The 27,506-nt window shown below is 35.6% G+C and overlaps 1 protein-coding gene across 3 annotated transcripts in view; it reads left to right on the forward strand.

Annotated features, from left to right (window-relative positions):
• The first annotated feature begins 3,943 nt into the window (after positions 1 to 3,943).
• The window catches only part of LOC127794141 (probable serine/threonine-protein kinase SIS8), a 66,818-nt gene continuing 43,255 nt past the window's right edge, over positions 3,944 to 27,506 (forward strand). Inside the window, exons 1-10 of one of the 3 annotated variants that reach the window (XM_052325054.1) lie at positions 3,944 to 4,111; positions 6,335 to 6,722; positions 9,479 to 9,679; positions 10,221 to 10,412; positions 10,667 to 10,923; positions 11,058 to 11,183; positions 11,329 to 11,418; positions 11,687 to 11,782; positions 12,262 to 12,348; positions 23,888 to 24,005. In XM_052325054.1, the coding sequence (XP_052181014.1) occupies positions 6,474 to 6,722; positions 9,479 to 9,679; positions 10,221 to 10,412; positions 10,667 to 10,923; positions 11,058 to 11,183; positions 11,329 to 11,418; positions 11,687 to 11,782; positions 12,262 to 12,348; positions 23,888 to 24,005 (1,416 nt within the window). In that variant the 5' untranslated portion in view covers positions 3,944 to 4,111; positions 6,335 to 6,473. Of the gene's footprint in view, positions 4,112 to 6,319; positions 6,830 to 9,478; positions 9,680 to 10,220; positions 10,413 to 10,666; positions 10,924 to 11,057; positions 11,184 to 11,328; positions 11,419 to 11,686; positions 11,783 to 12,261; positions 12,349 to 23,887; positions 24,006 to 27,506 lie in introns of those variants that run through there. The other 2 variants (XM_052325055.1, XM_052325056.1) reach the window with 2 other exon arrangements.

The raw sequence follows: 27,506 nt of genomic DNA on the forward strand, positions 1-27,506 counted from the left end.
ATAAATAAATATATAGCACTTATATACTCCTCTTTTATATTGTCCTGGAGTCTTTTTATTTCTTATTCTTATCTCTTTTTATAAATAAAGAAATTGCAAAAACTTAAGGATAATGCATGCATGGATTCCATCATAGGTAATTTTTTAGTAAAATATTATATGCTAAAAATAAATGAATTACTTGAATCAAATAAGAATAACTATTGGTTCTAAACCATCTCTGACGATTAATCAATAATTTAAAGTACTTTTCTTGCATATTCTTGATAAATCAGCCTTCATATTTGATTTTAAGACAAAGCGATAAAGATTTTATTTAACTTAGGTTGATCTAGTTCAGAAGTAGGCTTACGTCAATATAACCTTTTTAGAATCAGAAATATTTTCTTCACATACAAAATTATTATTTTTTAAATAAATGATATTTTTTCATAATTTTTTTTTCATTTTATTTGAGTTTTAGTGTATCAAATATAATAATAAAATGAAATAGTCATATTATTTGTGATATCAAACATAATAAATAAACTAATGATTTTATTTGAGTAACAAATAGCTATTAATAATTCCATTCTATTCTTTTTTTTCTTTTTTTACATTCATCTTAGTGAAACCAAATCTACTTAAGTATTTAAAACTGTAAATTTCACAAATCACTATTGAAATTTGTCTAAATTATGTCAACCGTCATGTGTTTTTTAAAATATCACCAACCAACCTTCTTTGGGGTTAGTTATTGTGCATCACATGAGAACTAGTTATTCCTTTATAGAAGAACCCATCAACAATGGTGAAATGAGAGATGATTGAGACTAAAGAAAAGGGATAGAGAGAATGAGAGAAGGGCAGAGAAAGATATAGATATAAAAAATATACACAGAGAGAGATATGTTTGTGATGGGTTTCCTTCTTAATTCATGGCTAAATTTGGGTTTTTTCTCCCTGTCGAACCCAAAAAATAGATTTCAAATAATAATTTAAATTTGTTCAAAACAAAGTAATATTAAATATAAATATGTAAGTGAATTTGATATTCAAAAGAATAAATTCCTTATCTTCATGTCCCGTTCGTCAGCTAATACCTTTTTTGACAAATCGCTAATCACATCTACATATATATATATATATATATATCTGTATTTAATAAAAAAAAATATTTGAAGATGAGTTATATATTTCAAAAATGTTTTGCTTGTGATTCATAACATGAATAAACAATTTGAATAGTTTAATAGAATAAAAAATATTACAAATTTCATATTCACATGAATTTTTCAAAAATAATAACTAGCATGAGCATGGCCATTTTTTATACGAATTTCAATATAATACTATGCAATCATGTATTTTATGTCTATTATGCAAATAAAATATTTATACTTTTACCTCGATTATTTTGGAAGAAAATTTAACTTCTAACCTCTTGTTGGCGATTTTGATAAGCCAAATGTGCTTTTATAGAGCTTAATTTATCGCCTAATCACATTAATATTCTTACAAAATATTTTATTATTTTTTATCTTTTTTTTCCCACTAATACGTGTGATCCATGTGTGAGTCTTCACATGCACGCTTATGCATGTCTCGACCATGCCCACATTAGTCACGTGCCCAACACTATTTTTTTTTTTTTTTTTTGCCTTTTTTTGCAAAGCTCTTATTATAATTTTCAAATACCTCTTTCTTTTACTTTTTTTTCCTCTCCTTATTTCTTTTTCTTTCCTCTTATACTTTTTGGCCAAGATGATTGTTGATTGTGGCCGATAATGTCTTACTAGTCTAGTTTTTACAAAAAAGTGTAATTTTCGACAATTTCTGAAACTCTCTCAATTTCTCACCAAAATTCACCTTGAAATGCACATTCTTTTATTTTCTTCCTTGTCTATCTCTCTCAACCCTTACATTCCCTTTTCCTTCCATTTTTCTGCCTAACAAACACAAATTTTGGCAATACTTTAATGATACCTAAATTTTTGGTGAGAACCCAAAATTAGTCTAACTCCACTATAATACTTTCCGACACATCCAATCTAACCCTCCGGAGAAAAAACCCCTTACCTAAACCTCATAACAATCCCTCAAACTCATGACTTTTGAAAAAAAAAAAAAAAAGACATGCTTTAACCCTTACCCAAGATCACTTATTTATAAGAAAAAATTGATTGCTGAAAGGGCCTAGATGCTACAATCTAATCCCTTATTCCTTCATTCCTAGGCTAGATTTCTTTATAGAGATTCATCAAATTTGGTGGTATGGAACGCAGTAAGGTCTAGTGCAAGATATTTTGAAATTACATTTCGACTCCTTAAATTTTTATTTCTTCTTTCATTTGAACCTTTGCAAGTAAGTCCTTAGGGTTTGGAGAAAATAATTTGGACCCTTCCTCTTCTTGTTTTTTATCCCCAAGTTTTGGGATATAAACTAGTACTCCAAAATCTTTGAAAATGACACTATAACTCTTTTTCCTTAAAATTATTTTATTTATGCCTTTTAAAATTTTTAAAATACCCTTGATATGTCTAACTCTTTTGGAATATTACCTAAAATATGGAGAGTTTTTGGTAGTTTTTTACTTTTACTACTTTGAAAAGTTTCTAAAATTTTTAAATATTTCAATCTTCAACCTTATCATTCTTTATCACTTTCACATGATAACGATTGTCAAATTTGAAATTTGATTAAGTTTTGCGTAGAAAGAAAATAAAGAAAAGAGAAAGATAAAAATAATTTAAATATAAGCTCAAAATAGTCAATTTTTTTAAGGTGTTAACTCCAAAAGACATGGATGACAAATTTTTTAAAAATATTGTTAGTATAATTCAAGTAAACTTAAAAGGTGATGATTAAAATTTATCTTATCTAAAATAATTTTTAGGCTGGCCTTTTGTTTCAATAAAAGTATATCCCTTAAGACCATCTCCAATGCATGCTTAGAATTCTCGCCAAGTCAAAAAATGAAGAGGAAAGTGTTGAAATTCATCTCCAGCCTAGTTCTCTATCTGTCTTGTCACTTCCTAAAATTTGGCTGAGTTTCAAATGGTTCTTTAGAGATGAAGAGCTGAGATTTGCTCCCTATTCCATTTTGTATATGTTTTGTATGTATTGAAGTATTAGGTGAATTATATTTTGTATATTTGATTATTAATTTTTTATATACGTGTATTTGATTATGCATTTATTTGTATGTAAATATTTAATTATTTTATGTATTTGATTATATATTTTGTGTATGCATGTATTTAATTATTTTGTGTACTTGATTGTTCATTTTGTGCATATTTAATTATTTTATGTATTTAATTATTGATTATGTGTATGTGTGTATTTGATTATTGATTATGTGTATTTGATTCATTTTGTGTATCACATATTTTTTCTACATGTTTCAATATAATGTTTTGAAACTGATTTTAAAAATGAACGTAAAAGTTACTCAATTAGATTATTTAATGTTGTATTTAAAATAATAATTATTATATCACAAGGAGAGTATTTATTTTTGTGATTTTTTACACAACTTGACTAATTAAATTTTGAATTATGGAAATATTTCAAATAATTTTATTAAATAATTATTTTTAAAAAATATTAGTAAATTTATTTACAAATATATTAAATATTATAAAAATCTAATATCATTATATTTATTATTAAATTATCAAATAAATAATAAATTTTTATAATAATAAAAATTATAAGTGAGATAAAATAAATAGAATTAAAATTTATTAATAAATATGTGGGATATGGAGTGAAATAAAGAAGAGAAGAGTGAGTGTGGTTGGAGTATGCACAAAATTTTTTAGGTAAAATTAAAATAAAGAATAAATTATTTATAATATAATAAAAAATAGAATAAGAAGGAAAGTAGAGATTAAATTATTTATATTTATAATATAATAGAAAAGTAGAATGGGAGGAGGTTTGGAGATGCTCTATCCACCAGGGGTCACGGTAGGCCCGTCGTTAACGGAATAAAACAGTGCCAATTTTGTTTCTTCTGTTACAAATCTCTCTCTCTTGCCCAACGAGGACAGAAGAAGAATCGCAGTTATTCAAATTCAGACTTTGTTGATTCGGAGAACTATAGGGAGATGCGTCGATCTACTGGTACAAATTACGTTTGTTTGATTCCAAACTTCAGATTCTTTTAGTCTTTCAGATAAATTTTTGAAATAGATGAGTTGCCGTGATATTGTTTCAAGGGATTGCATTTGATGAAATTCTTTCTTTGATATGTATTGATATCCCTTTGGTTTTTGATCGCGACCTCATTTGCGTGTCTTCAATTTAAGCTTTCTCGAAGTCGAATCTGTGAACGTGAAAGAATGTTGAAGTGAATTCAATGTCCATCAGAATTTCAATGGCTTATAACGTGTGTGTCGGCATTGACGCGTACTTTCAGATGTAGCTTTCGATGTGGCATTTGAAGATAGGGAAAACTTTTGGAATCAGAAATGGGTTGTTGACCAAACGAGGGAGAGAGAGAGAGAAAAAAAATAAGAACTAGAGAAAAGGGCCTGTCATCCAAACTGAAGGAGCGTTTGGGACTTGGAAATTAATCGGAAGATTATGAAATAGCTTCTTTTCTTGATGGTCCGTGCTCATTTGTATGGATTAAAGTTGAGTACTGAAACACTTAATGGAAGAGTATTGAGACTGCATGACCAAATAATATAGGAGGCGACTGCATGACTAAAGTTTTATCCAAATACATTTTGTTTCCTTGTCGGATGTTTGTCAGATTCTATATGACAAGTTTTAGAAAGAAAATTTATAATCTGGTAAAGTTATTACCTTTATATAGAAGATTTAAGAAAGAAACTAGAGAAAAAAAAGGAATAATATGGAAAATGCTATTGTAAGTGTGCCAATTTATTTTGCTTTACTGTAACATTTAGTTGCCTGCTATACCCAACCTACGTCCAAGATTTCTATGTGCCATTTATGGAGTGCAAACTGGCATGGTTGCACTTTGGCTGCTAGGATTAACACCCGATCCAGTACTCCATTATGACTCCATTATGACCCTGTTAGACTATTAATGTGAAGACAAGATGAATCGATCAGAGCCATGTCTAGATTATATATATTTTTTGCACGTTAAGGAGCTTTTTAGTCCTAACAACATGATCTATTAACCATTGGTTCAAGTAGAGGTCTTCTGCCTCCCTTCATCAAAATTTGAGTCCCATTTTGTAATAGTTCTCACCTAATATGTACAGGTGTGGCTAATACTCCCTTAATCTTGTGACATAATAAATGTAGTTTTGGTGTAAAAAAAAAAAATTGTTTCATCTATACATTTAACTTTAAGGATTTATCTATTGATATGTAGGTGCAATGCTGAGTTGTAATTTTTCCCCAAAATACCATGTCAAGTTGTTTGTCTGTTATCTAGGTGTTCGTGCTTCTTAGTGTTTTAAGAGTAAGTTGTAATATCAATGATGAAAGGAGTTAGAACTTTCTTTTTTTAAGTGCAAGCTTTTGGATGTTAGATTGTGTACTGTGACATCCTAAAACATGACATAACACATGATAGAAGTTTAGCACTTTTGCCACTTAAAACTGACCTCTTGTCAAATATGCATTCAGAATAAAACTTTTGTCAACCTTTTTTCATTATATATATATATATATGCATATTATTTTGACAATATAGATATTTCCCATTTTGTTATTTTGAAAACTTTTTTTTTGCATTTTTGATCATGTGAGAAGAAGTACCAGTAGACTCCTATCAGGAGAGTGGGTGGAACGGAATTTTAGCAAAAGAGGTAGAGAAAGACTGAGAAAAAAATCTTGGTCAAATATGAGTTAGGGCTTTACAAATGATATGGCCTTAGATAGAAATTGCTAGTGAGCTAGATTTCATGTAGCTGACCACATGTAGTGGGATTAAGGCTTGATATGTTGTTATTATTATTGTGTTTCAACTTCTTTTCTTTTGGTTAGAGATCTAAAATTCATATAGCCGATCCACCTAGTGGGATTAAGGTTTTTGATGATTGTTGTGATTGTTGCTGTATTTTGGCAGTTATTGTAACATTTCTATTTTTTTCTAAGTATCGTACCATTTCTATTACCTTATTGTGTTTCGAGAGAATTTCTTCTTTCTGTTCTCTTTAAAAGTCATGATCAAATTGCTGCATTGAAACAACCCAAATTATCATCTCATAAATGCATTTATTTTTTTTGGTCACATAAATTCCCAGCTTTGATTTCAATTCATTGAAACATACTTTTTACCAAATGAAAGCTAAGTAAAAGATACGTTTGCTTATTTTTATGATGTAGTTTTTCTAAATCCATTTTCAGTATTCAAATTTGCAGGTTTTATGATTGCAAATCAAGGAAACAGATACTAAAGATTTATGCAGACATGTTACTGAAAGAAGTACATTTACTATGAACCATCATTCATGGGGTAAGGTTTAGCCAAAATGAATCTTAGTGTTGAATCTTTCTGTGGATGGAGGAGACAAGAGATGATGGGGGCCCACTGGAACCAGGTCCTTCAAATGATGCTTGGTGGCCAACAAATTTTATGGAAAAACTGCAATCAGTTTCTCTGTTTTCTTTAGAAGAAAAGTTAAATTGTAAAGAATCAAGAAGTGACCATGAGGTTGAGGGGTTGGCATCTTATAAAGCTTCACAGACTTTGTGGGCCACCGGAAAGCTTGCTGAACCAATTCCCAATGGTTTCTATTCCATTGTTGCAGTGAGTAGCGTATTATATTTTGTTGCACTGCGCAGTTTGAAGAATATGGTTCTCTTCTTGCATTTTTGTGCTAAAAATTTTGGCGAAGTGGCATGCTGGAATTAGAGGTGATTAGGAAGAAGAAAATATCTCAGTTGAATCTTGATATGCTTTTTAATGTTTTTTCTCTTGTTTGTGCCTGATTATGCCAAACTTTTGCTTGTAACTGTGGACAAGGATTTTGTAGAAATTCTAGACACTATACACACAGCCGGTCACACAGCGAGAATTGCCTTCAGCCAATACATTGGATTTCTTACATTTATCTAATGCAGTTTTACTTAAATTTTTCCCAAGTTCTGTGTACTTGCTATGATATATAATAACTGTCAGGAACACGCACACCCCTGTGAGGAAACTCTGTTGCCAATGGTCCCATCATGAGCCGATCAGTTAAAACACAAATATAAGTAGTTATAAAAATTGACATGCAGTTATCTAATTCTGTAGTTTATATATTTATCTGTAACCAAATGAATAGGAAAGTAACTTACCAAAAATAACTGAAATTATTAAGCTTAAATCAGGGACTCCAATTAATGACACTGCTTCAAAAGTGGGGAACACGCAATTATTGTTCTCCCTTTATATATTAGTTTTGATTTTTTTTTTTAACTCCTCCTGCTCTTAAAACGTCAATTTTTGCAGTCTGCTAATGAATTTTCTTTGATTACTAATTAGCCTGTTTGCAAGTATTCTTGCATGTCAGATGTTTTTGCCTTTGTCTTCCTTTGATGCATTCATTATACCTAAACTTTCCATACAACAGAAATGGTCCTGTGGCTGCCCGATAAACCTTCCCTTTTAGCTTTGAAGGGATTTTACAGTCACATGAAATGTTAGATTCACTTATTAACTTTAACCATCATGCTTTAATATTGAGTAACATCCTCCACTATCTCCCATTCTTTTTGAACAATGGAATCATCCATGTCTCACAATAGAATCATCCACACTTTTATATTTACTAAACTTACATTCAACATAGTATGGTTCAAGTTTATTGTTCATCTATATTTGCTGAACTTACATTCCACATGTATAATTCAAGTTTATTATTCGTGCCTTCTTCTGTCTCATCCACCAAGACAATATTTTTTCCAAATAACATACATCAAGGCACTTCTTGGATGTGTTTTTTGAGTTCATCTATCACAAGAGCAATGAGGTAAGGGCTCAGTGTAGATTTTTGATGCTATCCAATTGTAATTGGGAAAACTTAGGCTGCGTTCTCTTTGAGTTTCAATGTTCAATTTTGAGTTTTAAATTTATTTTTAATTTTCTGTTTTGATAGTTTGTTTTCAGAAAACAGAAAACGTGTTCTGTTTGTCATTTTGAAAAATTATTTCTCAAAACAGAAAACTAGAAAACGCATTCTGTTTGGAATTTTGAGAATAATTTTTTAATAACATTTTATTCAATAAATTTGATTATTCAGTAAATTAGAACTATTTAATGCTAATATATTATTAAGAAATATATACATTTTAAAGTTGGTGGATCTTGCAACATTTTTTCCCGTTACAAGAATAAAATATGAATAAATAAATAAATTACCCCATCTTTTTCGTGTTTTGGTTGAAAACAGCCAAAACAATTTTGTTGTTTTGAGTTTTTTTTTATAGTTTTTTTTCTTGTTTTCGAAAATGTATTATTGAAAACAGTAAAGTAAACGCGTTTTCACTATTTTAAAAAACTGAAAACTAGAAATGGTTTGAAAACAGTAAAGAGAACGGGCCCTTAGTATCTCCACTATAAGTCCTAACACATGGTTTTGCTTGATAATACATACCCTTAATAACTTGTATATATGCAATCTAAAACTCCTTTCTTCTCCAACACCTTCCATAAGACATCTTTGTGGACTTTGTACTAAGCATTTTCTAAGTCTATAAATACCATATGAATATACATAATACACAAACATTTTTCCTTGGACCTTTCCATTAGATGTCTCAGTAAGTAGATGGTTTCCATTGTTGACTTACAGTGCATAAAACTAAATTGGTTTTCAGAAACCTGGTTTCTTCCCTCAACGAAGCTGCATTTGAATTAATTCTCTAACACAAATGTAGGTATTTTTTGACTTAAAGCTAAAAAATGGTCCACAAGGAACATATCATGGTATGCTCTTTCAATCCTAGAAAATGGTAGAACCCTTTGAACCTAAAAGATTTAAACTGGCTAGGAATATCTCTTGTGATTGGGTAGGCCCTTATTTTTCTTTGGAGATTGCTGAATCTGTTTGTCTTTGATGTGTGCATAGTGTTGCTAAGTTCAGGAAACAAAAACTGAGAAAAAAGGGGCTATGACGAAGGATTGATATGTTGTTGTTTTCAATTTTAGAGGCTTGTAAATCATAAGGCATCTTACATATGGATCATAAAAGGTGATTTTGAAGGCTTTAACACTTCATTAATTCTCCATCTGAAATTTGTACTAGGACTTAGAACAATGATTCATAAGATGAACTAGATATCGGGGGATCATATTTTGTTTTCGGATTTAATTTATTTTCTTTCTATTAAATATTATTGACAAAGGATTAATATCTCCCTGCTTGCTAATTATGTGTGTTCTGTACTTTAATCTAGTATTTCCTATAAATTTCTGAAACCTGATTCAGATTGTAAGAATAGTTATTTTATTTGTCATGGTTTAACAACCTGCCAGATGAATATATAATGTCATTGTCTGATAAAAGTAACACTGTGCAGGAAAGAAGACTCAAGGAGCTGTTTGATATTATTCCTTCTTTTGATGACCTTTATGCTTTGCGCTCAGAGGGTCTTAGAGCAGATGTTATTCTAGTTGATGATAAAGATAAAAAGCTTTCTATGCTGAAGCAGCTGACTGTTACTCTGGTTAAAGGATTAAGTTCAAATCCAGCTGCAGTTATAAAAAAGATAGCTGGATTGGTGTGTTTTCTGTAGTTACACAGTGAACTTTTTACCATCCTTTAGTCTTTTCTGTATTAGTGTTTTGGTTAAATGATTTACTTCTCTAATGGCCAACTTTTTGTCTGGATAGTGTACTTCTTTAAGCTGAACTGAAGCTTTACTACCTTCAGTACCCTTCCAGTTGTCATATTTCATGATCAGTGGGGGGTGCTACTTTTTAGTTGTTGATACTCTCTTTTTGTTTCTAAATTTTAGGCTCTGTAGATTTTTTACATTCAAAAATTTTAAATCTGAAGATAAGAAAATACACTAAAGGCATTTCCCCACTGCACAAAACTCCCTACTTTGCAAGGTTTTGTCAAATAATTCATCAAGAGACTCTCTCTCTCCATATATATATATGTATATATGTATACATTCATGTCCTTTTTCTCTTTGCCCCCTTTATTTGTAAACTCTTTAGAAGGCTTTTTGGGTTCTGACATCCACTAGGAATTATTAATGGTTTCAAGATGATGATCAAACTCCTTTTGTTTTAGTCACATGTTTCCATGTATAGGTTTATGACTTCTATAAACGATCAAATCTGGATGCAAGTCCCATCAAAATTGCTTCGGAGGAAGTCTGTCCTGCATTGGATAATCAAGTAGTCCAGATGCTGGGTCAAATAAGGCATGGTACATGCCATGCCCGAGCAATCTTGTTTAAAGTTCTTGCAGATTCTGTAGGCCTCGAAAGTAGGCTTGTGGTGGTACGTTTTTTTGTTTGCTACCTGGAATGAACTGCTTGCTTTAATTCCTTTGTATGCTTGTCACTTATCTTGCATGATCTCCCTTTGTTGAGAGTTAAAAATTTAATATAAAAGATTATATTACCCCTCAATCTACAAGCTTAAGATTTTAGGTGGAATGGTAGTTAACAACGCAACACCCTGAACTAGAAAAAATTCTGGCTGCTTATTGTTCCGTCTCTGAAGCTTGGAATGTTTTCCATTTCCATTCTCAGGGTTTGCCAAAGGATGGAGTAATGGAGAGAATTGACTCACATAAGCATATTTCTGTGACGGTGATGATGAATTCAGTGGAACTACTAGTTGATCTTGTGCATTCTCCTGGCCAATTAATGCCCTGTTCAACCAAGGCAATCATTATGTCTCATATATCTCCTCTAGGTGACAGTGATTCTGCAGACTATGACTCATGTGATTCACCCCTAGAACCAAACAGTCCTCTTCGTGCATTTGCAGAACGACATGTTGAAGGGTGAGAAATGATTTCTTGCCAACAGCTTTGATGAATCTTGCTGTGCCTTTTTTGTAGCTTTATCAGCTTCCAGTATTCTTCCTAGGAATCTCTACTATTGTTGGATTAAAATTTACTTGGGTTATGCATTGCAGAACTGAAAATAATGAGAGCCTTCAGTCCTTATATCAATGTAAACTTGAAGCATCTGCTAATGCATCAGGTCCATCTTTGCAGAATATAATGCTTCAATCGAAAACAATGGTCGACGGAAAGCTGAAGTAACATTACTTGTTGTCTTTCATAGTTTATGAAATATTATGGAACTGTTGATTTATAATTTATAGTCATGTCTTCTATTTTTCCTCTCTTAATGAATATACTTTTTACATGTCACTGTTTAAGTGGTTTTTTTTGGTTCTCCAGTTCATCACACAGTGAACCAAACATAGCAAATGCATTTTGGCGACGCAGCCAAAAGAAAGTCATGACAGAGAAGTCAACAGCCAGTTCAAGGTTTTGTCAAGCTTGTAGTTGCTATTTATTGTTTCAATGTTATGCAAGTTATATTTGTAAACAATAAGTTCAAAGTTTCTCTTTCAGTTTTTTAGTTTTAATTTGAGTTTGCCTTTATGCTAGTTTCTTGAATTGAATGCATGCTTGATTGTTGGCTCTTTTTGATTCTTCTGTAAATTTATGTACTGTTACTTGTTTAAAGAAAATTTCTTTTTTTTTTTATTTCAAATTTATTCAAATGTTTTTGTTTTTGTTTTTGCTTTTTCAGTCCAGAGCACCCATTACATCGACTGCATGGAAAATCTATCCTAAGTGGCCATAGAGATTCTTACAGGGAATACAGGAAGGATATGGCTGCATCAAGGTTTTTATCTCCAAATTTCTTGTCCCTGGAAAACTGAAAACAATTTTCTGTTAATATTCTTTACATATTAGCAGAGGAATGTGACACTGCCCCTGTTGCATATTCAAGTAGCGACCTTTTTCTTTTTTATATACTGTTCTCTCGTTACTAGGGGCACTAGTTTTGTTTGTTTCTGCTGCCTATATTGAACTTCTATTGATGTCTCAACTTTCTTTGCAAATTGACATTGTATTGATTGTTCGATTGCCTTATTAAGTGATGGATAGCTTTTTCCCCAGCTATATTTGGATTCTTTCCGTTTGAGCTGTCACTGTTCTGAAGATCCAAGCTTTCCTCTTGTATTCCTGTTTCAGTGGAAAACTTTTATTCTATTTTGATTGTTCCTGTTTGTGTCACTTATTTGAGAACTTTCTGCAATAACATTGGTGCATGCATATCGTGTCATCTAAAACTGATTGCACCAGCTTGTGTATTCACAGGTCTGCTGGGGCATCACCATCCGGCACTCGTAGAAGAAGAAGGCACAGTGTTTGTATTACTCCAGAGATTGGTGATGATATTGTTAGGTAGATAACTTTTTTTACTGTTAATAACATATCCTAGAGATGTACCTAGCTGTATATTATGATAAGGTAGCAATATTAGCTGTAATTAGCTGTATGGATAGTTTCCTATTCCTGTATAGTTTCTTAATTTATTTTGCTTCTTATATAAGAATAGGCTGCATCTATATAAATGGTTGCACACTCCATTTATAAGATATGTAGTTACATTCCTTATTTTACATGGTATCAGAGCAGGTTCAACCCTAACCCAAACCCTAGCTGCCTGTTGTCTCTTCCACCCTAAGCTGCTGTTTTTGGTAAACTTTTCTTGCCCTAACTGCTTGCCGTCCCTTACACTCCAGGATGCTGTTTTTGGTGGCCTTTTCTTTCCCCAGCTTGTTTGTTGTGAGGGTAGATTGATCCCCTCTTCTGTGATTGATCACTTGTGCCTCTGTATTCAAGGTTGTGTGCCTTGCAGTGCTCGTGTTTGTGATTTAGGATGACAGATAACATGACTCTTTCAGATCTGAGTGTCTATGCAGTGAAGTTTAATGGAAAGAATATTGCTCTTTGGTCCCAAGCCTTTTGTACATTCTTGGGGTCTCAAGGTCGTGCTCATCATCTCGTTGACCGGATTCTAAGGATTTCAAACATGCAGCATGGTGTCAATCTGATTGTGCAGTGAAGACATGGCTGTTAAATGCTTTGGAACCTGAGATCTTTATCTCTGTCGGTCTCACATCAACTGCTAAGGAGATGTGGGGTTCTATCAAAGAGATGTTTTCCATTGATGGTAATAATTCTTGTATCTTCTATTTGTTTCGACAGCTTGTTGATAATAAACAAGGAGAGAGGTCTCTACCAGACTTTTTTGCTGCCTATAGGGGGATTACCAAAGAATTTTGTCAACCTTACCATCTCTCTACTGATTTAGAGACTCAGAAATGGAAATGAGAAAACCTGTTTGTATGTGGTTTTTTAATGAATCTAAATGAGCGATACAACACTCTCAGGAGTCAGCTGCTTGGGAACGGTACCATGCCTACGCTTCAGTCTACTTTCTCTTTCCTACAATCTGCTTCCCTGGTCTTGTCCTCTCTTGGGGTTAATCTGGAGCATTCAACCATGGTTGCATGTGGTCGTGGGCATGACAATGGAAAGGGCAAAGGTCATGATAGGCTAGGTATCTATTGTTGTAAATGAGGACACACAGTGGATCGATGTTAGCATAAGCATGGCAAGCCTAATTGGGCTACCAAAGGTGCTAAGTTGTCCAATGCCCCTACAGCTGCAGCTGTTACTCTTCCTGCTAGTGAGCCTAGTTCTTCTACTGTTGTCCCTAAGGATATTGTCCAAATCTCTTAGGAGCATGATAGGTTACTGCACTCTCAGATGAGTTCTGTTTCCTCTCACCCCTTCCAATTAGGTATTGGGGCACTTGCTGCGTCCTTTGGTAAATCCTGGCTAATTGATTCAGGTGCATCAAATCACATGCAACTCTTGTCAATTTACCAAATTTACACCTTGTTAATCTCTCCCCCCGTTTATGTTGCTGATGGCTCAGTTTCTAATGTGTCTGGTTTTTTTGTACTGTTCATACTTCTTCTCTTGGGCTTGACAGAGTCTTCCATGTTCCAAAGCTGCCCTTTAATCTTCTTCCTGTTCATCAACTTACCAAAGCTTTGAATTGTTCTGCAACTTTCTTTCCCACTCACTATGTAATTTAGGATCTCCAGACGAATACAATGATTGGACATGTCTCTTGTAAGGGGGAGTCTATCACCTCTCTCATGATTCTGTGTCCGTTGCTGCTACTGCTAGGGGTGTGTCTCCTTATCATTGGCATTGTTGGTTGGGTCATCCCTCCCTTTCTCAGTTAAAGAATGTTGTGTCTTTTAGTGAGTCTATTTTTGAACTACATTTTGATGCGTGTTGGCTAGGAAAACATCACAGAGTGTCTTTTCCTTCTAGAGACAATCAAAATTTGCATCCTTTTGATTTAGTGCATCCGGATGTGTAGGGTCCTTCTTGTTATTCCACTATGACTGGGGACTAGTATTTTATTGCCTCTATGGATGATTATTCCGGGATGACTTGGATTTACTTGTTGGAAGATCGGTCATCTGTTCTTGATATATTTCAAACCTTTAACAATGAAATAAATACTAAATTTTCTTCTAATATTGATATATTGAGATCTAACAATGCTTTAGACTATATGAAATTTGACTTCTTTGAATCCTGTTCTTGTCATGGCATTATTCATCAGACCTCTTGTGCTTATCAATGTTTTAAAATCGGACCGAATCGGCCGGTTAAACTGGGAACCGGGTTGACTTCAATTTTTATTGCGGGGTATAAAAGAAGCCTAGGAGTGCGGCGACGTACTGGAACTCAACGAGTGCCGGCCGAGGGTGTCCGCCAAAATGGCGACGCGTTGGGATGAGTTGCTGTGCAAATCTGTGATTCCGGCATCCGAGAAGTTCTACTACTCGTTCAGTGACTATTATGCGATGTTAGTGAACGATGAGGGGGCAGTGATAAAGCAATCGGAGTGTCTGATTTGCCATAGATTGTTCTGCGCACAGTGCTACGTGCCTTGGCACGGCAAGATCGAGTGCGAGGAGTTTCAAGGATTGAACGAAGATGAAAGGGGGAGAGAGGATTTGATGGTGAGAGAATTGGCTAAGAGTGAGAGCTAGAAGAGATGCCTCTACATGACTTGCAGGATATAAATTATCTTTAATAACAGTGGTGTCTTGTATGTGTGTGTGTCTATATATATATATATATATATATATATATATATATATGACATCATCCGGTCAGACCACTCCAGTTTAACTGGTCAGACCAATTGACCCGTGACCTAGTTAATAGACCAGTTCGCTATCCGGTTCGATATTTAAAACATTGGTGCTTATGCCCCACAATAGAATGGTGTGGCTAAATATAAAAATTGTCATCTTCTTGAGGTTGCCCACACCATTATGCTTCATATGCATGTGCCTAAATCTTTTTGGGAGGATGCTGTCCTTATTGCCAGGTTTCTTATTAATAGGATGCCCTTTTTTGTTCTTGGAGGCGACATTCCTTTTAAATATATTTTTCTTGATTCTCCTTTATTTTCGCTTACTCCTCGTATTTTTGGATGTGTGTGCTTTGTTCATCTCTTTGAGTGTGGTTTGGATAAACTTTCGCCTAGAGCTATTCGTTGTATTTTCTTGGGGTATTCTCGAACTTAAAAGGGGTATAAGTGTTATGATCTTGTGACTAAAAAGAGGTTTGTTTTTGTAGATGTTACCTTTTTTGAGTTTAAACTGTTTTTAAGGTTTCCACTGACAAACCAACTATTCCCCTTCTTACTCCTATGCATCCGTTTATTCCCCTTCCCAAACCTTTTAGGTTTACACTCGGTGAGCTACTTTTCAAATCCCTCTTGCTCTTAACCTGTCTCCTCCTCCATTGCATTCTACTGATCTACCTTCGCAAAGGTAAATGTTCTTGTACTCAACATCTTATTGCTCATGTTGTATCCTTAGATCACCTTGGTCTTTCTTTTTGTCATTTTTCTTTGTCTTTGTCCTTTGTCTCTATTCCTAGGGATTACCATGAGGCTATTCAAAGCCCGAATTGGCATTAAGGCTATGGAGGAGGAGATGTTTGCACTTTTTATCCAGGCACCTAGGACTTGGTACTGTTACCTATGGGGGTTCATCCAGTTGCATGCATATGGGTCTTTACTATTAAGTATCATCTTGATGGTTTTATTGAGAGGTATAAAGCACTCCTAGTTGCCAAAGGGTACGCTCAGACTCCAAGTATTGACCTTTTTGAGACTCTCTCCTGTTGCTCATCTTAGCTCTATTCGTGTGCTTGTGTCTATAGTGGTCAATCTAGATTGGCCCATGTACCAACTAGATGTGAAGAATGCATTTCTTTACGGTGACTTGACTGAGGAGGTTTATATGGAGCAACCACCTAGATTTGTTGCTTAGGTGGAGACTCATCTCGTGTGTAATTGAAGAAAGCTGTTTATGGTTTGAAGTAGAGTCTTGAAGCTTGGTTTGACAAATTTAGTCAAGTAGTTTTTGCTGCAAGATTTAGGCAAAGTTAGGTCGATCATTTAATCTTTTTGCAACATAGTTCATCTGGTATTGTGATATTTATTGTATATGTTGATGGTATACTGTCATCAAGTTGTGATATAACTGGCATTGCAGAAACTAGGAAATACTTGCAGCAACAATTTGTTACAAAAGACTGGTTAATTGAGGTATTTTCTTGGTATTGAGGTTGCTTGTGGTAAACAGGGTGTAATGCTATCTTAAAGAAAGTATGCCACAAATCTTCTATAGGAAACAAGCCTATCAGGGGCAAAACCAGCAGAAGTTCCTATCTAACCTAAACTTCACTTGTGGAAGGAGGATGACGACCTTGAGGATAGTACACAATACAAACGACTAGTTGGGAAACTTATTTATCTAATAGTGGCTAGGCTAGATATTGTGCATGCCGTGGGGTTAATTAGTTAGTTTATGGAAAACCTAAGAAGTGTCACTGGGAAGCTGCTTGCAATATTTTGAGATATATTAAAAATCTCTAGAAAAAGGACTATGGTTCAAAAAGAACAAACATATGGATTTAGTTGGCTTTTCAGACGCTAACTGGTGACAAGGGTGACAAAAAATCTACATAAGGTTACTGCATTTTTGTAAGAGGTAATCTAGTAACTTGGAAAAGCAAGAAACAAACAATTGTGTCCAGATCTAGTGCTGAAGCAAAATACCCTGCTATGGCTCATACCACATGTGAACTAATATGGTTAAAAGCATCGTTAGAAGGTTTTGATATTACACACACTACTCCTATTCTAGCGCATTGTGACAATTAATAAGCAATTCATATTGCAAGTAACCTTGTTTTCCACGAGCATATTGAAGTTGATTGTCACTTTGTGAGGAATGCCGTTACTAGTAAGAAGATTTGTACTCCATTTACACCTTATAAGGATAAGGTTGCGGATATGTTCGCCAAGGCCCTTAAGAAGGATGACTTCCCAGACTAAGTGACAAGCTTCACATGATGGACATCTATGTTTCAGCTTGACGGGGAGTGTTAGCAATGTATCCTAGAGATGTAATTAGCTGTATGGATGGTTTTCTATTCTTGTATAGTTTCTTAATTTATTTTGTTTCCTTATATAAGAATAGGCTGCATGTATATAAATGGTTGAACACTCAATTTATAACATATACAGTTACATTCCTTTATTTTACATTTACCATCAATTTTCGTAAAATGATAGATGTTCGAAATATGGTTATAAAGGCATTTTATAGGTAAACAACATGAACCATCCTTGGGGTTGTTACATCGAATACCCTTGCTTTTGAATCATTGACAACAAATTTCCCCTCTCATTAGTTTATTGTTGTCTATTGCAGGCAATTAGCTTGGTCAACTTTTCTAGTTTCCTAATATGTCCTACATATTGTAACTATTAAATTGTTAACTACCTTTCATGAGAAAATTTAAGTTGGTAGATAGAGGGTTAACTTTATCTTTTACATTATTATTTTTACTCTCAATATGCCCCTTTACGTGTGGCCAGATTTCACTACATAACTAGTTGAACCACGTGTTGCACTCAGAATCTTTGCCCGCTTTGATACCCTGTTAAATTGTTAACCGCCGTTCATCTAAAAGCTTAATTTTGTATATAAAGGGTTAACTATATCTTTTACATTATTATTTTTACTCTCAACAATAACTATGAAAGCAAACTAATTAATTTCAATTAAGCACTAGATGTGGCCATATAAACATGGTGTTCCTTTCAATTAATCACAAGATTGTGCTGCAGGCATTAAGGGAGCATAAGCTATATGTGAAGTTGTCTAAGTGCAAATTTTAGATGAGTCGAGTTGTATTTTTGGGTCATGTGGTGAATAAGGATGGGATTTCGATGCTTCCAAGATTGAGGTGATAGTAGATTGGGAGCGATCCAAGAATGTTACCGAGATTAGGAGTTTTTTGGGGCTTGTTGGATACTATCAGTGGTTTGTTGAGCGGTTCTCCAAGATGGCCTCACCTATTATCTAACCTAAAAGGGAGTTAAATCTGAATGGAGCAATAAGTGTGAGAAGAGCTTCCTAAAGTTGAAGCAACAGCTATCTCGACTCTAGCGTTGGCGATGTTTGACAGTCCAGGCAGGTGTGGTGTATAATGATATATACAAGTAGGGACTTGGATGTGTGTTCATGTAACATGGTAGGGTGATTGCCTAGCGTCAATATAGTTGAGACTTGAGGTGAATCAACCTACACATTGTTTGAAGCTTGTTGCTGTAGTTTTTGCACGGAAGATTGAGTGTCATTATCTTTATGGGGAGCAGTTTGATATATTTATTAACTGTGCAAGCTTGAAGCACCTATTCTTCTAGAAGGAACTGAACATGTGCCAAAGACGATGGGTGGATGTCCTGAAGGATTTGGACTGCAACTATAGTATCACCCTGGAAAGGTAGACATGGTTGCCAATGCACTGGTAGGAAGATAAGAGGGATAGTGGCAGGCTTGTGATAGGGCTATGGTATTGTCATGTACCTAGACCGCGGGTTACTACATTGAGGGTAGTTATGGCTATAAGGGAGTTGTACCTTGTGTATGCATTACAAGTTGTACTCGGGATTGGGTAACCGTTTTTGGCGCCAATTCCCTGCTGTGGATCAGTATATAAGATCTGAGCCAGCCTATTCTCAAATCATTGAATACAATTAAGAAATCTGATTTCCCGCCTCCAATTCTCTCTCTCTCTTGCTCAATTCTTCCTCAATTCTCTATCCTTCCCTCTCCTTCTACAAAATCCCTCTCCCTCCCGCCTAATTCTCAGCCGAATTAGCTGAGAATTCTCTGTCAGATCTACAATTTGGCAGGTATCTACCGGAGGGACTAACTCAGGTTGATGTATAGGTGAGCCCACCCTAGTTGAGGAAATAAAGAGGGCCCAAGAAGATGATTTTGGCCTACATATGCTGAGACACGTAGCTGAACAGAGAGTTAGTTAAGATTTTGTAGAGACACCAAATGGTGTATTGAGGTTTAGAGGGCAAGTTTCTGTACCTGACCAGACAAACTTTAGATGGACTATACTTGAGGAAGTTCACAGGTCCCAATATAACTGGAGTAACAAGATGTTGGAGGATTTGAGGGGGCAGTATTGGCAACCTGATATATGCAAGGATGTGGCACAATATGTTGAGATATTAGTGTGCTAGCAGCTTATGACTGAGCACTAGAGATCCTTTGGACTATTGCAGCCATTGAAGATCCTTGAGTGGAAGTGGGACCATCACTATGGATCTTGTGACCAGATTTTCAAGGACAGCCAAGGAACATGATATGATGTGGGTTATTGTTGACAGATTGATAAAATTGATGCAGTTTTTGACAATCAAGGTAACATATTCTTTGGAGAGACTAGCATAATTGTATGTAATAGAAATTGTGAGGTTGCACTAGGTGCCATAGATCATCTTGCCAGACGAGGATCCTCAATTTACGTTGAGATTTTAGATGAGTTTGCAGATTGTCCAGGCATAAAGTTGAGGTTTAGTATTGCATATCACTCACAGAAGAATGGACAGTCAGAGTGAACTATTTAGACTCTTAGAGGATATGTTTCGGGCATGCTCAATGGACTTTGGTGGTACCTGGGATAGTTACTTACCTTTAGCCTAGCTTACCTGTAATAACAGTGATCACTCCAATATTGATATGGCACCCTATGAAGCTTTATATGGGAGAAAGGTTGCTCACTTTTGTGCCGGATTAATGTTGGTAATATGGAACTTATGGGACTCGCAGTGGTCCAACAGACCACAGATACGATACAAGTGATTAGAGACAAGTTGGAGACTGAATAAGCAGGCAAATATCTAATGCAGATGCATGGAAAAAGGATTTAGAATTTGAAGTAGTGATACAGCGGCTTGCTAGATTTTGCTCTAACTTGTGTTCTCACAAAGAGAAAAGAGAAGAACAATTCTCAAAGAGAAGTGCTAAGAATAGAAATGTATTTTGATTCAAGTTTGGATGCATTACAAGTGCAACCAAATGAGCTATTTATGGCTTACAAAATGTATTAGATACCACACATTTAAAAAAAACTAGGAAATTAGGTACAACCACCCACTCAATACTTAAATTAAGGACAACCACACAATTAGCACTAAACCCACTCAATACTTAAATAATGGAAGCACTAATCCCGCTCAATACTTAAATAATGGAAGCACTAAACCCACTCAATACTCAAATAATGAACACACACCTAACTTAAGAAGCTTCCACAAGTTGGGCTTCATTTGGTCTTCTTTGGTTGATGCTAATTTGGACTTGGGCCTTTTTTTGTGTTTTTAAAATATTTGGGCTGCATCAAGTAGGCACATGTTTCCATAGCTTATTACATGTTATACACTATCCTCACAGGTGACATGGTAAGGGAGGATGACAGATAGACAGGTTAGAGGCCTATCCATGTGGAGGGCATGCCTGTATAAACTTACTTATCTTTGGTAATATGAGTTTGTTGTATATAAGTGTTTTTAAGATTGTGTAAATGATGTCTTTGGTAACTGGGAGTGACTATGTAGTGAATATTTTGCATAAACACCTCAAATATGAGGTAGAAGTTAGATCATGCATTTGTATTTCTTTTCATTTGGTATTGATAGGTATTGAGAAGATTTTGCTTGTAATGTTAGCATATATTTTGTGGTGCATGGGAGGTATGTAATGGGTAAAAGTTTGTAATAGTTGAGTATTACAGTTAGCTGGCTTCATGGATTAGGGTGGTGGTGGGTGTTAGAGGTAAAGGAGTAAAACTGTAAATGCCAGGAGCTGGAGATGGATAGAAAGGGGAAAAAGAAGTTAGTAGTAATGATGAAATAAATAAATAAATAAAATATACATGGGGCAAGGGCCAACATTAATGGCCAGGAATGCGTGGCCATTAATTTTCCAGTGTTGGCCATTACTGCTTGGATCGCTGGCCACTGACATGGGATGTAACATTTAAAGGAAAAAAAAAAACGTGAAAATACCCAGCTCTATGGTTAGGAGACTGTCGGCCATGTGGGTAGGTGACTAGAAGACAAGTAAAAAGAAAGCGTGCACGCACGCACACAGAGATGAAAAAAAATTGAAAAACATGTAATAGTTGTGTTGTAGCCGAGAAGGATGGAAAAAAATAATAAATATATAAAAAAATAAAATGGAGGGTAGGAGTAAAGGGACAGAAACACCCTATTAAGGCTTAGCATCACCCCAAAACCTTCTAAGATGAAGAGTAGTCTACCCTTGTGCCTGGTACATGTTGATGGCCAAATGAGGACAATTGCATGTTCCCATCTATGCAATTACCTTGTTCCATTCATCCATGGGATGATATCTAGCCCAAACAAAGTAGTAAGATATTGGGTGTGAGGAGTCAATGGAGTCAGGAAATTGTTTAAAGTGAAAACAAACTAAATTAACCCTGTATTTTTTATAGAAAATTGATTAGTTAATTTGTAATGTTGGAAGGGGTTCCCTCGATACCATGCAAGAAAGGAGTTGTAGTGCACTACCTACAAACTTGGCAACACTATATGCTTAGGTCTTCTGGCATCATCAAAATTGACGACACAACCACTTGCAATTTGCAGTGATAGAAATTGAGCCCAAAGTGAGCTAGGTTGTAGGATTTCTTAGTAGAATTTAACTTCAGGTCAAGCACAAGCCAGGGATTGTGAATATGTAGATGCACTCTTAGTTGCAAGGCAGAGTTGGCTGTCACGAGCAAAGTGAAGGGAGATTCTCTTAAACAGATCAAAGGGATGCGGCATGTCCCTATAACCAATAAACTAATGAAGTTGGCCATAGGACTATTGGATGCCAAGGGGTGCCCACTTTGACTTGCTGTGGCCAGGGTCATTATCCAATTTATCCTCACAACAAGGCCGTAGCAAGCTAACCAGAAAAATGTGATGCAGGTTAAATTAATTTATCCTCACAACAAGGCTGTAGCCAGCTAACAGGAAAAATATGATGTAGGTTAAATTTTTGGGCAAGTCAAGCTTGACAGATGCCTTATTAATCTCAGCACACTGAAAGGCCTTCATAGTGTCAAACTACTCCATTGTGCAAGTCCCATAGCTTCTATTGCATGTAGCCTTGACTGTCACAAGGTTGCTGATTTGAAACTCAACTGCCGTACGCTTTGAGGTATGCCAATTCTTCATGTACTTGGCAGCTTTGTGCAAGCAGGTCTGGGCCAGGTCATGTTGCTCCTACTGGTCTTTGGAAAATTTGTATGCTTCAGGGTTGTTGTGTACCCTGCAGCTAGTCCACTTTAATGTCAAAGGTTGCTATCCTGAATGATCTGAAATAGCTTGTTGCCTCACTCTGCTACAAGCGGGCGGATTGAGTTATATCCATCAGTTTGGCTCAGTTCCTCTAATTAGCACTCACATAATGCCCTGGAAATGGTTCCAGCAATGCATTCATCCTCATTTTCTGGCCATCAATCCATGTGTTCATACTAGTAGGAAAGCTGAGGTTTGAGTTCATCAGCTTGAATGGCTGAGTTCAAATCTTGCTCACGATCACTGACTATTGTTTGTGGCATGCCTTAGTAGTTGACCACATTTTCAAGGAGCAAGTGGGATGCTACCTCAGCTGTGCAGTCATCGTGTGCTGGAATGAAGATGGCATGCTTGAAAATCTGTCCACCACAAGCATGTTGGTGCACCCCTTTGATTTCAACTGGCTTGATATCAAGTCTAGGGACATCAACTAACATTGATGCTCAGAGTTGGGCAAAGGTTGCAGCAACCCTGCCAACACACACTGCTTGAGCTTGTCTTGCTGACATGCAAGGCAGGTCCTCATATAGGCTTTGAAATCATTTTGTAGGTGTAGCCAATACTAGCAATCCTCGAGTAATGCACAGTGCATTGCATGCCAGGTTGTTTTCAATTGAGGTACTCTTGCAATGCCTCCCTTCACAATATTACAACCTGCACCTGTTTGTCGAGCCCTCTGTGGTCAGCACTATGAGTGCCCTGGTCAAGGGTCATGCTGCAGTCCCTCGCTAACTCTTCCTAGCAGGCACATTTTGGTTGACTAAGGATGACCAGCTCCACTTTGTGGCTTGGGGCATCTGCTTCGAGGTTAGGCACTTCAACGCATGCTCAAATTAGATGAGGTATCTTGCCATGTACCTGCTTTGGGGTCAACTTTTTCTGCATTTGGAAGTAACTAGTGGCGGCATTCTTGGTCTTGACTGCAAACTTCAACCCCAACAGATAGTATCTCTAGGTGCGAAAGGAGTAATCACTGTTGTCATCTCCTTTATTGGGTAGTACAAGTGCCTCTTTGATTCATTCAACTTTCAACTCTTGGATAGAGTAGTGCCTCTGTATTCTGGTATATTATTGTATTTCTGTTTTTGTTTCCAAATGCACATGAAGTTCAAGTGCCTTAATGTATTACACATATTTCTTGGTTGAATACAGGGCTGTAAGAGCAATTAATGAAGCTTTGAAGCAAAACCGCTTCCCAAGGGAGCAAGGTGATGCGCGCAATCTTTATTCTTTGGGTTGTCAAAACAAGAAATCAGATCCTCATGAAAGTGTATGTTATTTTCTTTGCTTCATATCTGATACAGAAAAAAATAAGAACATCCTGAGTTTTTCTGTGCAAAAATGAAGTTATGTTCACAAAATTATCTTTGCAGAATCTAGATTTATATTCTTTCAGTTACTAGTTGCTATGTTGGCAAATGCTATATTGTTCTTGCACTTAATGGATTAACTGCTACTGCATGTTATAATTTTTTGGAATTTACCTCCTTGTGATTTGAAAGGACAAGCTTATTTTTCTGCAGTATCTTGCACTATTGCTTGTTTCTAGGCTTGGATTGTACGTGCTCTCTCGCCCTCCCTCCCTCCCTCTCTCTCTCAATATATATATTCACTATTATTCCTGCACTATAGCTTGTGTCTAGGCTTGGGTATATAAATGTTATGTATATGTATGGATTCTATATTGTTCTTGCACTTAATAGTTTAATGTCTACTGAACGTAATTTGTTTTGGTAGCTTTCTCCGGTTATGATTTGTTTTCTGTAGTCTTACACTTCATCCCTCAGTCAACCTATAAGTTGGTTGGTAAATTGGGAACTACAATTTATAAACCTTATACGGGAGATCTACTCAATTTGGTTCTTTATGAGTCATGAACTTTGTTCAGATGAAGTTGCGTGTGTGTTTCATCATCTCAAATGCCACTGCTTAAGGCTGCCTACTAAGGTATTTGTTTTCAGCTTGATTTGCATTGTTGGCCCTTGGTCCTACAGCTTCAACTTTCTAGACTGCTGGTTGCTTAACATTCTACAAAAGCTCTAGCCACCAGGGACTTTGTTTTGTTATTTGCTATGAGTAACCAGCGATTTTAGGTTCAAATCCCTGGTTACATGTGATTTCACCTTTTCCGTAGTTATTTATTTCAATTCTGTTTTTTTTGATGTTTTTTTCACGAAAGAGTGATGAATTTTTTTATAAGATGGCTAAAATTGAAATAGACTTGTATTTATGAAGAGTTAAATTTTTATAATCACTATTCAGATTTGTCTTATTTACAAAGTCAATCTTTATGTTTTGAAGTAATATTAATTTTTTATGAGATAAATGACTATTTTATCCCTATTCTTTTATCTGTCCTCTCCTTCACTTTCTCTCTCCACTCTCTTATTTAAATTATTAATATATTTTAATTATAAAAGTATATCTTTAATTATAAGAAATGAAATGAATTTTAATTATAGAAATATATTTGTAATCTATATATAAAATTAAAAAAAATAAAATTATTACATATAAATATAAATAGTGGAGGTGGTGGTGGATTGAGAAATAAAATATAAAAAGTTATCGGATTTTTAAAATAAAACATAAAATTACTAAAAAAAATTAAAAAAAATAGCGGTGGCGGGTGATGGCCAGAAATTTAAACCCTCGCATCGTTGGGGTCCGGAGCCTCCAAGACTCACCCGACAAGATGAAGTGCCCACAACAACCCACGGGGGCGCAATGCTGACCAGAACCACCAACGAGAGGAGAACTCGCTGCCGCCGCCGCCGCAACAGATGGAGTACTTGCCAGAGAAAACGCCCCCTATGCCGCTGTTCTAGAGCCACGTCGCCGCATCAATTGAACTCTTCCATTATTTCTGAGGGAGAAGCCCTTGCAGATTGCAAATGCCATTGGCGGAGGGAGAAGACTGTGCCATCAGAGAAATGCTTGACAAAGCTTGGTGATTCCAAACCAGTCGATCGGTGGAGAAGCCTCCCAATGCTGTCGGAGAGCCCAGGGTTGAGGCCCACTAGTCACAATGCCATCACTGCGAAGAAGATCTTACGATTGTGAACCCTCTGTCACGATCGATGGGTTTTAGCTTGCAGCGGTAGGGGAAAAGAAAGGGAAATGAAATAGCGTAAAGAAAGAGGGAGGGAAGGATGGGGTCTGCGGTGATTTGAACAAAAGGTTCGGCCGCCATGTTCAAACCAGAGAGATAGAGGAGAGAGTGAACAGACGTTTGGCCGGCCTGGCAGAACCAGAAAGAGAAAGAGAGAGGGAAGGGGGGAGGGAGGAGAGGGGAGAGGGGAGAGAAAAACGAGGGCATTATGATGGTAAATGAAAGGCAAGGGACAAAGGCATTTTCTCAAATGTGAAGGGTACAATCTGTTTTTATTCAAAACCTCAAGTTACCAAGTACATTTTTCCCTATACATTGTCATGCCCATTTCATAGTAGTTTAACTTTCAAAAACTACTAGTCTTCTCTAGTTCAAGAGGTGATAACGACGTAGCCTTATTCATAGTAGTCTCCTCAGGGTAAACTGGTACATTTTTCCCTATACATTGTTATGCCTATTTCATAGTAGCTTAGCAATGACTAAGGCTGCCTAGTTATCACATATGAGTTGCATAAGGCTTGTTTCCCCAAATTTCAATTCCTTAAGGAGTTGCTTTAGCCATATAAGTTCACAGGTTCCTAAAGCTGTAGCTTGATATTCAACTTGTGCACTCGACGCCTTGCAAATACAACTTTTTACTTTTTCAAGAGATTAGATTATCATAAACAAGAATACAATATCCAAAAGTTGAGCACTTTTTGAAGGAGGCAACCCAATGTGTATTTGTATAACCAACAATTTGAGAATGTCTTCTATTGGTATATAATATACCTTTGCCTAGATTTTCTTTCATATATCTGAGAATCTAGAGCACAACATCCCAATGACTATCGCATGGTGAATCCAAAAACTGGCTGACAACACTCACAACAAAGGAAATATTAGGCCGAGTTACTGTGGGGTAGTTCAGTTTTCCAAAAAGTCTCCAGTATCTACCAGGATCTAATAACAACTTCCCCTATCTTGGTAATTTGACATTGGGATCCATAGGAGCAGTGTTATTAAAGGCGTAAGGCACACTAAGGGGCACAAGGGTCTTGGAACTTGAGGCGCAAGGCACAAGGCGAGGTGCGAACCTGGTGGAACTAGGCGCAAGTTAATAAAAAAAAAATAAAAATAAAAATATAGTTGAAGAAAAATGTATAAAATAGGTCCTAACTTCTAATAATATTTTAACAAGCATGTTATAAAAAAAACCACTCTAAAGACTAAACATTTCTATATTTTCATCATTAGAAGCATCATCTCTAATATCTTCTTCCACATCATCTACTCCTCTTGTTGGATGATTTCTGTGGTTTAGAAGTGTGGTGATAGTTTCATATATTTTTTTGTTAGGTAATATATTAGATTTGAATTTGCATCTTTCTTTGTTTTGGTGACTTAATGTTGCATTTTGTTATTGCATGCCTTGAATTTGTTCAATTCTCCCAATCCATCTTCATCTAGTTCAAATTCAATTGGAGCATTTGAAGCAGTAGCCTTTTTACTTATTGTCAAATTTGTAGTTGAATCAATAAATTTAAACCCTAAACAGTAAAAAATTAAATAAGTAACAAATAGTGAAATAAAAAGCTTGAAAAACAGTTAAAAAGCTCAAGGCGCCTTGGGCTGAGTCGCACCTTAGGCACGCCTTTTGGTCTGCGCCCGCTTGGAAGG

The sequence above is a fragment of the Diospyros lotus genome, chromosome 2 (genome assembly GCF_014633365.1).
Source record: "Diospyros lotus cultivar Yz01 chromosome 2, ASM1463336v1, whole genome shotgun sequence".
NCBI lineage: Eukaryota > Viridiplantae > Streptophyta > Magnoliopsida > Ericales > Ebenaceae > Diospyros > Diospyros lotus.